General features: G+C 37.8%; 1 protein-coding gene across 1 annotated transcript in view; it reads left to right on the top strand.

Moving 5' to 3' along the window:
• Window positions 1-1,982: 1,982 nt before the first annotated feature.
• The window catches only part of LOC111158964 (CAP-Gly domain-containing linker protein 3-like), a 113,923-nt gene continuing 103,284 nt past the window's right edge, over window positions 1,983-12,621 (top strand). Inside the window, exon 1 of the mRNA XM_022521312.1 lies at window positions 1,983-2,069. Coding sequence (XP_022377020.1) covers window positions 1,983-2,069 — 87 coding nt within the window. The remainder of the gene's footprint in view (window positions 2,070-12,621) is intronic.

Below are 12,621 nucleotides of genomic sequence, written 5' to 3' on the forward strand. Positions count from 1 at the left end.
AAATCACTCCCTGTGATCTCCGTTTTTGTTACAAAGCAAGTTTTCTTTGTATGACAGCTCAGCTGGTTGCAGTTTCCAACTCACCAAGGAGTGAACTCACGTCAGTCTGGTTACAATAGGAGCCTGAAAAATCTCAAATACTGATTGCAGTGCATTTCCTCCTGAATGAAATGAGTCCAGGAGATGGTTTTTCATACTTAAGAAGTACAGTAATCAAAGACATTAAAAAAAAAACCCAGCATATTTTTAAAGAAAAATTTGTTTGGAAAACTTTTTGATGGAATTGTCAAAGCACCTTCTTTCTCTCGGCTGTGAAAGTTTCATCTCCAATTTTATTACCTCAAAGCACAGACACAGAAAGAAACTGTTCCTGTTTTCAAATATATTTTTTGAAGGAAATTTCCAAGTTTCTATTGTCACATGAAAAAACGAGAGGAGGTAATGATTGATAAAAAGATGTGGCATAGGGAAAAGCCCACAAAGAATAAAAATAATACAAATGTAAGAAAACAAGCATAAAGATAGAAACTGGAAGAAGAGGGACTCAGAAAGGCTTCTAATTACAGAGGAAAAAAAGGTAGAAGAGAAAGGGAGATTGATTTAGTAAAACCATGATAGACAGCAAAAAATAAAAAGCGCTTCAAAGTGCACTACACTGGGAATTGGTAAAATTGGGTTCTAATTTAAACTGTGCATTTAAGCAAACTTAGACTTTCACAGCTCCCCTCTGTAAAATGAGGGAATATACATGGTTAGGTCTCCTTTGCACCTCAGACATGAAAACTCTAAACAAAACTGTTCTAGCATCCAAAGTTTAGCTCTCCAAGTTTTCAAATGCAGTACTGTAGATTAGGAAAATTTATTTTTGAATAAAAATGTGTACCTATCTACCACTTTCTTAGTCTGTATTTCAAATGCAAACTATTTTGAGAGAATTCTGTTTTGAAAAATGTAAACATCTAGAGGGTTTTTCTTCTGTGGTGACAAATGAAAAAATTTTTTTACTTTTGGTTAATCTTTCTTATGACATATACACATCATTTTAATCAGAATTAAAGAGAAAGCCTGACCTGTGCCCTATAGAGGTAAGGCTTCAACCAGCAGATACCATAGCCCCAAGGCCTGTACCACATTATAAAGGGCCGAGGCCTCTGCCTCACTCTATTCCAACTCACAGGGGAAGAGTTACACAAAACAAAACTTCCACTTACCCCAATGACTTGCTAAGCATCTGAAATTTAAATCTAATTTTGAATTATATGTAAAATAGATTCCCCAATAAGTCTTTCATATCAGCAAACTGAACAAATTGTGATCCTATCACATTGTCTTTCCTGTTCCACATACTTCTTTCCAGCTGCTCTTATTGGTGTCGGGACCCTCAGCAAAATTCAGGAGCCCTGAGATTCCAGAAGAGGTATTCTTTGGCTTGGCCGTTGATTTCACTGAAGGTGGAGTCATCTCCAGAACCACTCTCCCCAGGGCCTGCTCGCTGTTCCAGAGTTGGCATTCTTCCTCAGGTAGGGTGTCAGCGCCTCAGGAGCATTTAGGCCATCCTCACGTAAGAATGGCGAGTGAGACCTCAGCCCCTGTGACGGTGGTAAAGCTCAGATGGGAGAGCTCCGCTTCCCAATGGAGACAGCTGGTGGCTGAGTTCCAGCTCTGGCCTCCACGCCCTTGGGGACGACACTCAAGGTCTTTCCTCCGAGGTGCCGGGAAGGGAGCACTTCCCCTGGAAGATGAAAGAAAAATGGCGACTGTGCTTTTCCTTCCTGATCTCAGAAGGGAGACTCCTGTTCAGGAGAGATTGACGTTAATGCTTCTGTGGGAATCCTTGGGACAGTCAGGAAGCTCTCCACAGAGGGAACACAACTGCTCTCCAAACAGCCCCTGAATGACCCTCCTTCAGAGCCTCTTCCTGCGTTTCCGGTCAGCCTCCGTGAACACTCTGGCTCTGCCAGAGTAGGTTTGCCACAGTCACCATGGATGAGGGTGTGGTGGGCGCGGGGTGGAGGGCATTCTCCGATTGCAAGGAGAAAAGTGTGTGGGGGTCGGAGACGTTAGAAACTGTACGTGGACAGTATCTGGCGATAATTTCTACAAACCAGATCAGGACTCCACGTTTTGGTCAGAATCAAAGATTGCGAAATTTTTATTGACACAATCGTGCCTCTCTTTCCCTTAACCTCCATGCAACCCATCACGAGTTTCTGTCCTATTAAACTCTAAAATTCCGTCCAAATCCATTGGCTGCGGCAGGTCTCCATGGCTACTGTTGTGGGCGAAGCCCCCATCATCTCCCACCTCCACTTCAGCAAAGGTTGCCTCCCTGCTGCCTTGGCCTCCACCCTGGCCCTGGGAAATCCTTTCTCTTCTCAGCAACCAGTGATCCTTTTAAAAAATCCAACCCCTGGTTGCTGCTTTTTTAAATCATCTATCAGAGTTCATTGTGATATAAAGTTGTGTGTATTTTAACACAGAGAGTCCTATCTCTACCACGCAAAGGTCATACATAACCCTTCTGTGGGCTTAGAATTCTCCTGTGCATCCCCTTTGTAGTCAATCAACACTTCTCAGGCAAGCTTGTAGAAGTAATGATCTGTTTTCTGTATCTATCCTTTCTCCTTTTCCAGAACAGCATGTGAATAGCTTCATACAATGATGTCACTAAAATGGTTCTACCATTTTTTACTAAAACAAGCAAAGGAGAGTTCATGTTGTTCCACATCCTTGTCAGCATTTGGTGCTTTCAGTGGCTTTGTTTTTAGTCAAATGAATATGTGTGGTGGTATCTCATTATTATTTTACTTTGTAATTCCCTGATGACATAGGATTTTCAGCATCTTTTCATATTCTTATTTGCATTCTCTATGTATTCTTTGCTGGGATGTCTTTTTGGATCTTTGGTCCATTTTAAAATTGGGTTGTTTATTTTGTTATTGTTGAGTTTTGAGGGTTCTGTGTATATTTTGTAGACATGTCCTTAATCAGATATTTGTTTTACAAAGCTTTAATCTCTGTTTCTACTTTGTCCTTTCAGTCTCTTAACAGTGGATTTTACAGAGCAGAACTTTTACATTTTAATGATGCTCAACTTATCAATCTTTTTTTTTATGGGTGCTGCTCTTGGGGTTGTATCCAAAAAGTCATCACCAAAACCAACGTCACTTATGCTTTCTCTTATGTTATCTTTTGCGTTTTACATTTAAGTCTGTGATCTATTTTTCATTAATTTTTGTGAAGTGTGTAAGGTCTGTGTCTTTTTTTTTTTGTTTTGTATGTGGATGTCCAGTTGTTCCAGCACCACTCGTTCATGTATTGAAAACGCCATTCTTTCTTAATTGAAATGCCTTTGCTCTTTTGTCAAAGGTCAGTTGACTACATCTGTGTAGGTCTATTTCTGGGTTCTCAACTGAGTTTCTTCGATTTGTCTATTCTTTCATCAATATCACACTGTCTTGATACTGTAATTTTAGATTATGTCTTCAAGTTGATTAGTGTCAGTTTGCTGACTTTGTTCTTCTCCTTCAATAATGTGCGGACATATCTGAGTCTTTTGGCTATCCACATAAACTTTAGAATCAGTCAGGAGCTATCCACAAAATAACTTGTCAGGATTTGGATTGAGATTGCATAGAATTTATAGATCAAGCTAGGAAGAACTGATATTTTAACAATATTGAGTCTTTCTTCCATGGACATGAAATATTGTTCCATTTATTTAGATTTCCTTTGTCATAGTTTTATGGCTGTCTTCACATAGATCTTGTAATTATTTTGTTAGGTTTCTAAACAATTTTTAATTTAGAACTAAAATAAAATGAAAAGAACCACACTGCCCAATTTTAAGATTCACTATAATGGTACAGTAACCAAGACAGAGTGCTATTGGTTACGGATAGACATATATTTTATTGGAAAAGAACAGAGAGTCTGGAAGAAAACTCCAATATGGCCCATGGAATTTTTACAAAGGTCTAAAGACAATTTGAGAAAAGTTACTGTTTTGAATAAATGATACTAGAGCAATGAAACATCTATATGCCAAAAAATCTATCCAAATCTTACCTTTTATATAAAAATATGTGTAAAATGGATCATCAAGCCAGAAGGTAAATTGAAAGTTATAAAATCTTTAAAAGAAACATGGGCAGAAATTTTACGAAGTGGGGTTAAGGCAATGATGTTTTAAACGTGACATCAAGGATTTTTCATAAAGAAAAAAAATATATTAGGCTTCCTCAATGTTAAAAAAAAATTATTTTCCAGGACTGACAGCAAAGAAAGGCTGGATTCTGTGAGGTCCCATGTGTATTAGGGTGGGAGGTTCCCTCAGTTCTCCTCAAGGTCATGGTATTTACTCCTGACAGAAACTGCATCCCTTCTTTCCTGTTGACCTGAGGGTGACCCCCCCCCCCAGGCCAAGGTTACCATCTCCCTGAGACACCAGTAAAGGAAGTCAAAGGGATAAAGAGGGTTGTCTCTGCCTGCTATCCAAGAATGGGGTCTCTCAGGACTGACAGTAGGGACAGGTGTCTTTGAGGTTCTATCTGTCTGTAGTGAGAGGTTCTCTCTGCCCTTCTAGGTCCTCACCTTAATGCATGGCAGAGTCTAGTACTCTTAAACTCTGCTGAACTGAGGCCTTTTCCGTTAGACAAAAAGCTGCACCTCCCTGAGGCTCCCAAGATAGAAGTCCATAAACACCACCCCCAGGTGACAAGGCCTGGGTCTTCCCAGAGCTGATAGCAGGGACAAGGTGGGACTGGGAAGGATTGAGGGGAACTTTCAATCCCTGGTGAAAGTTCCCCTCAATCCTTCCTTTGTGTATACCCCTTGATGATTGCCCAGAATCAGAAAAAAAAAAAAGGGAATTCTTTTAAAATCTAAGATTTCTTAAAAGAAAATGAACGGGGAAATCTTGTGACCTAGAATTAGGCAAAGGTATCTCAAAAATGACACCAAAATCTTGATTCAAAAAGAAAGAATGCTTTATCAGACATCCTCAATATTACAAAAAAAAAAAAAAATCACTCTGAGAGAGACACTCTTAACAACAGAAAAAGGCAAGCTACAGACTGAAAAAGAAATTGCAAATCATACATACAACAATAGACCTTTATCCAGAATACATAAAGGGCTCTTGAAATTCAAAAATTAGAAAACAATCCAATTTTTTTAATGGGCAAAATACATCAATGGATACTTCACTAAAACTGACATACAGTTTTAAATAAGCACATGAAAAGATCTCCTCCATCATTAGCCACTAGAGAAAAGCAAATTAAAAGCTCAGTAGGATGCAACATGCTTGTGAGAATTGTTGAAAATACACTGACACTAAGTGTTAGCACGGCTGAGAACAAGTCGAATGTTCATGCATCACCCTTGTGAATTTAAAATTGCAGAGTCGCTGTGGGAAACGACTTGGTACCTTCTAACAAATGTACACTTAACTATTTGATTCAGCAGCCCCACTCCTGGGAGAAATAAAAAATGTACATTCACACAAAAACACAGGAATGTTTATAGTATCTCTTTTCATATTTGCCAAAAGCTGCAAACAACTCAAATGTCCTTCCATGGCTGAGGGGCTTAACAAGTTGAGGCACATCCATACAATGCAATATTACAGACCAACAACGAGGAATAAAATATTGGCAAGCACAGCAATTTGGTGAAGTCCCTGAGCCTCACCTTTGGAGTCGATCACCCACTCTGACCCCAGTTTCTGGAAACTAGGATTTGTTTTCTGTCTATCTTCTTACTTTTTCCAGAATGTCATATAAATGCTGCCTTCTTAACTTCACACAGAATGTATTTTGAACAATTTATTTCATAGCTTATTAAAATCGGGTCTAAGCAGAATATTTCTTCTCTTATGTATGTGTCACTTTCATAAGGCAATGTCTCCACATTATTTACCTGCATGGATATAAAATGTAAAGTCAAGCAATCAGAAGAGCTTCATAGTGTTGTCCTGTACTACACATCAGTCATATAATCTTAGTATATAAATTAATTTAATAAAACAATAAGATTTTATCTGTATTTATCTATTGGTTGTATTTTGAGACTATGTTACTGGTATGTTCTTAGCAGCCAGGAATCCTAATATTTGTCTTGAAATTTTAGAAAATCTGGCTTTGATTAAGATTTTCCCCAATTGTGTAGTTTTCTCTTGCATATTCTATTATCTATTTCATGCAATACTGAATTGTTAAACATATCTCATTGCTAGAATAACGTATCATTTTTAAGACATTATTAAAAATACATCTTACATGAAAAAAGTGGCTGTATATTTTTCATTTCAACCAGCAGTGAATGAGAGATCCTTTAGCTCTACATCCTCCCCAACATTTGATATTTTCAGATTTTTGTATTTTAGCTATTGCAATTAGTTTGCAGCTGAATCTCACTGAAGTTTCATTTGCATTTCCCTAATGACAAATGATGCTGAGCATCATTTCGAATGTTTTTCTGATCTGTATATCCTCTGTGGTGAAGTGTCTTTTCAAATCATCTACATATTTTTTTTAATTAATGGATCTGGTTCTTCAGAGTTTTTTTAGGTTTACAAAAACTTGATGAGAAATTACTGAGGGTTCCCACATACCTGCTTCCATCCCCCATGTTTTCCCCTGTTATTAACATCTAGTAGTATTATAATACACATGTTAAATTTGGTGAACCCATATTGATACATTATTATCCTCAATTAAAGTCCCCGTTTTACATCAGGGTTGACTCTTTGTGTTGTATGTTCTACAGGACTTGACAGATACATAATGTAACTTATCCACCACTATGGTATCATACAGAATAGGTTCACCATCCTAAAACTCCTGTGTGCTCCACATTTTTGCCCTCCACCCCTCCCCCACCGAAGCTCTGGTAACCACTGATCCTTTTACTGTCTCCACAGCTGGACCTGGAAACGTATCACATATATCACAAGGTTGGGGGGATACAGTATATAGCCTTTCTTCACATTAAAGAAAACTTTTTATTTATGAAAACAGACAAAATAGAGATAGTAGTAGTGAACCCACATATACCCATTACTCAGACTCTGCAATTTCAAGATTTTGATAGTACCTTATAATTGAATAATTTCAAGACCATTTCAATTCAGTGTATGTACACACTCTGGATGCTCTTAAAAATACTGAAATCTATAGATACCTTTGCTCAGCACATCTAACCCAAATATCCAGTCAGTCTGGCCAGATCATGCCTATATATCCCCCCTTCAAATATAAATTTCAAAGCTATTTTGCACCTTTACAAATAATTTTTTTTAAAGATTTTATTTATTTATTTGACAGACAGAGATCACAAGTAGGCAGAGAGGCAGGCAGAGAGAGAGAGAGGAAGGGAAGCAGGCTCCCTGCTGAATGGAGAGCCCAGAGCGGGGCTCCATCCCAGGACCCTGAGACCATGACCCGAGCTGAAGGCAGAGGCTCAACCCACTGAGCCACCCAGGCAGCCCAATAAAAATGTTTTAATTATGCTGAAGCATATATAGCCAAATTTACCATTTTAACCACTTTAAAAGGAATAGTTCTGCAGCATTAGGTGCATTCATATTGTTGGGCAACCATTACTACCATCCATTACCAGAAGTTTTTCATCTTCCCAAACAAAACTCTTGTACCCATTAAACGACAGCTCCCCATTGTCCCCTACCCTTAACCCTTGCCATCACCCTTCTATCTGTCTTTATGGAATTGACTAAGATAGGTATCTCATGTGAGGTAACATATAATATTTGTTTTATTGTCTTACTTAGCATAAGGCTTTTAAGGTTCAGCTATATTGTAACATCTATCAAAATTTCCTGCTTTTTTAAGGCTGAATAAATATTCTGTGGTATGTATGTACCATAGTTTGTTTACCCATTTATCTTTTGATGGACATTTCTACCTGTTAACTTTCAGGAATAATGCTGTTATGTATAGAAGTGTACAAATATCTTTTTTTAAAAAAAGATTGTATTTGTTAACTTGAGAGAGAGAAAGAGAGAGCATGAGTGGGGGGAAGGGCAGAGAGAGATAGACAAGCAGACTCCCCACTGAGTGGGAAGCCTGGCACGGGGCTCTATCCCAGGACTCTGAGATCATGACCTGAGCTGAAGTCAGACGTTTAACTGACTGAGCTACCCAGGACTCCTACAAATATCTTCCTGAGTCACTATTTTCAGCTCTTTGGGGTATGTACCCAGAAGTGGAATTACTGGATCATATAATAATTCTGTGTTTAATTTTTGTGAAACCACCACACTGTATTTCACAGAGGCTATACCACTTTGCATTCATGAACACAGGATATTTTTTTCATTTATTTTGAGTAAGGAGAAGCAGAGTACCAACTAGTCTTGCTTTGGGTTCAGTGTCCTCACTGTGGTGGAAGAGGCGGGGCTTACCCCTGGACCCTGCTAACACTACTCTGGGAGGAGAACCAAAGCACAGAAGGCTTGGGAGGGGTGGAAGACCAGCTCTCTGCTTGGGCCATCTGTTCCATCCTGCAGGGGAATTGTTGCCTGCTTCTGCCAGGAAGGTGATGGAAGGCTGACTCCCCGCTAAGATTTGACAATCTTACCACAACAGAGGATCAGAGCACCACCAACTTCAGCCAGGCAGGGAATAGCAATCAAATCCCCAGTCCTCCCTGAGAAAACAGGGAAGGGGTGGTGGTGGGAGGTGAGCGGATGTTGCAGTGTTTCTGCTTGTGCTTGGTTGGAGCAAGGCAGGTATTGCAAAATGTTTTCTGTTGTTACACCAACCTTCTCCTGGTCTTTAGCTAGTGGCAACAGGCTCTTGGAAATTTTTACTTTTTGGTCTTTTCTTGTTGACAGTTTTGGGTGGGAGGTCTCCACAGTGTCCTCTCCAGGATATATGGGTGGCAATAAGGAAACCCAAGGAATTAACTGTCAGATTGTCCCTCAAGTCCCAAGGTCCCTCAGCAGTCTGCCTTCTTTCCACCTTTCAGAATCTTCCTATGCGTGTTTGGTTCGTTATGGCAGGTTTTTTCCCCTAGTTTTTTTGAGAAATAATTTACATATAACATTGTATTAGTTTAAGGTATATGTAGTATATGTATACGATTTAATATATGCATGTATCATGAAACGATCACCACATTTAGTTAATATACATCACTTCACATAGTTTCTTTCTTATGATGAGAACTTTTAAGATTTACGCTCTTAGCAACTTTCAGCTATGAAATACAATACTGTCAACTATAGTTATCATGCTGTATGTTACATTTTCAGGATTTATTTATCTTGTAACTGGAAGTTTGTACCTTTTGACCAACTTCACCCATTTCAGCCATCCCAACCTCCTACCTCTGGGAACCACAAATCTATTCTGTTCTATTTTGTTTTGTTTTGTTTTTTGTTTGGATTCTACATTTAAGTGAGATCATACATATTTGCCTTTCTTTGCCTGACTTATTTCACTTAGCATAGTGCCCTCAAGTTTCATCTATGTTGCTGCAAATAGTGGGATCTCATTTTTTATGGCTGAGTAACACTGCATTCCATGTATATCACATTTTCTTTTCCCATTTATCTGCTGATGGACACTTAGGCTGTTTCCATACCTTGGCATTAGGAATAATGCTGCAATGAACATGGGGGTGCAAACATCTCTTCAAGATAGTGATTTTACTTCATTCAGATATATACCCAGAAGTGGCCACTGCTGGATCTGGTAGTTCTGCTTTTAATTTTTTGAGCCACGTCCATATTTTTTTCCATAGGAGCTGAACTGATTTAAATTCCCACCAATAGTGTGTAAGGTTCCTCTTTTCTCCACATCCTTGCCAGAATTTATTTTTTGTCTTTTGGATAATAGCCATTCTAACAACTAGCAGGTATGAAGTGATATCTCATTGTGGTTTTGATTTGCATTTCCCTCATGATTAGTGATGTTGAGTACTTTTTCATGTGCTTGTCAGTTAATCGTATGTCTTCTTTGGAAAAATGTCTATTCAATTCCTTTGCCCATTTTTAAATCAGATTTTTTTTTTTTGCTTTTCATGTATATGGGTTCTTTATGTATTTTGGATATTAATTCTTCATCAGATATATGATTTATAAATATTTTCTCCCCTTCCATAAGTTGCCTTTTATTTTCCTGAGGGTTTTCTTTGCTGTGAAAAAAACTTTTTAGTTTGATGTAATTCCATCCCACTTCTTTATTTTTGTTTGTTTGTCTTTGTTCTTGGTGCCAAATTAAAAAAAAGAAAAAGCATTGCTAAGACCAATGTCAAGGAGATTACTTTCTATGTTTTCTTCTAAGAATTTTATGGTTTTGGGTTTTATGTTTAAATATTTAATCCACTTTGAGTTGATTTTTATAAGTGGTATAAGATAGGGTCCAGTTTCATCCTTTTGCATGTGGCAAAATTTTTCCCATCACCATTTATTGAAGACTATCGTTTCCCCACTATATATTCTTTGCTCATTTGTCATAAATTAATTGACCATATGTGTGGGTTTATTTCTGGGCTCTTCTTGGTTCTTTCCACTGATCTATATGTCTGTTTTTATGTCAACACCATACTGCTTTGATTACCATAACTTTGTAATATAGTTATCAGAAACTGTTATTCCTCCAGCTCCATTCTTCTTTCTCAGGACTGCTTTGGCTGTTTGGGTCTTTTGTGTTTCCATAGAAATTTTAGGATTCTTTTTTATGGCTCTGAAAAAATGCCATTGGAATTCTGATAGGGATTCCACTGAGTCTGTAAACTGCTTTGGATAATATGAACATTTAAACAATATTATTTCTTACAGTCTGCCCTTTTATTTATACCTTTCAGAGTCTCCTTATGCTTATTTGGTTAGTTATGTCCAGTGTTTTAAAACTATAAGGTGGAGAGTCTGGGAAGAATGGGGCTACTCAAAATATTGTTGGAGTCAGAAGTGATCTGGGACATATTTTTTATACAGATGACAAAGGATTAATACCTATAATGTCTATAATGTTTTAGATGTCTATCTGTCTATCTATCTGCGTGTGAATGTGAATGAGAACATACCAGAAAATAAATTAGATTTTTAACAATGACTTCCATGGTCCATACATGCACACACGCATTTGCCAACATAGGTTACCATACAGGGGATAACTAAATTGGGGAAATGAGAAGCTAAACAGCATAAAGAACAACAACAGCAAAAAAAAAACCTTGCACACAATATGTATGAGTATGACTGCATATAATGCCTTCATGAAAAATTATATGTCTATAAGTAAAATAAATTTATGAAAAAGAAAATATAAAATGGATTACTTATTAAAAATGAGGTTTTAAAGACTGTTGATTTTCTGAGAAGGCCACCTACATAAGTTCCATCATTTTAATCAGAAATGAAACAAAATGAGCTTTCCTGTGACCTTTAGTGATAACTGTGTGGATTTGAGCAAATGATTGCTGGAATTACATAAACTTATGTTTTTTTAGCCTTAGGGAAGCCTGAGTCTTCCTTTGCTGAGGAAGCATCAGATAATCCACTTTAGTTGTGAATATGGGGTCTTTAATCTTGAAAAAAAAAACAGTTGCATATACATTGGCATTTTCTGATGACAGCAGACTTCAACACTATTGTTCCTTTTTCTCTATGACATAATATTACTAATAAATATCTGGACTGGCGTATGTGTTTCCCTGAAAAAGCTTAAATGTTTGAATGCATGAAGTGTAACTGTCACTCAAATTTTAAAATTTAATTTAAGTTAATTTAATTTAATTTTAAAATTAATTATTCTAAATTAATACTGCCCCCTTATAATAGTAGTCACTAAGTGTATAATCATTCATTGATCATATTTTTTTCAAGATATAAATGCTAAGAATTTACTATGTGCCAGATTCTGTTCTAAGTGTTCAGGACAGAGTGATGAAAATCTGCTGCCTTTTGGGATTATATATTAAAATGGAGAATGATACAATTAACACATATGCTAAATACTTTCAGAGAGTTGTATTATGAAAAAAGACAAGGTAAGTAAATAGAGGTTGATGGAGTGAGCATGGGGCCTCTTTCAGGTAGGGTGTCAAGAAAACCTCTCTGAGTGGGTGACATTGAACCAAGGCTTGACTAATGCGGAAAAGAGCCATCTGAAGTCTGGGAGAGGAGCATCACAAGTAGAGAGAAAGCCAGGACAAGGGCCCTGAGGCAGGAACAATCTTGACATGTTAAAGAAGCTAGAAAATTCTTGTATGACTAGAGAAGCAAGCAATAGGGAGGCAATGGGAAGAGAGGATCCCAGAGATAAGCAAGAACCAGAACAAGCAGGGCTGTGTAGGACATGGAAGGAGTCTGCATTATATTCCTGTTATAGGAAGTTACCAGAGACCTTTGAAATGGGAAATGAACTAGAATTCTATTTTGAATTCCTTATATGGGATTCTCTTCAGATCTTGTATCATATTCGTGACAATATTTCCAATGATAAAAAAAATTCATACTTTAATGGGGAGCCTGGGTGGCTCAGCGGGTTACGCCTCTGCCTTCAGCTTAGGTCATGGTTTCAAGGTCCTGGGATCAAGCCCCGCATTGGGCTCTCTGCTCAGCAGGGAGCCTGCTTCCCCCTCTCTCTCTCT

Source organism: Enhydra lutris, unplaced genomic scaffold (assembly GCF_002288905.1).
Source record: "Enhydra lutris kenyoni isolate GAN:26980312 unplaced genomic scaffold, ASM228890v2 scaffoldscaffold65, whole genome shotgun sequence".
NCBI lineage: Eukaryota > Metazoa > Chordata > Mammalia > Carnivora > Mustelidae > Enhydra > Enhydra lutris.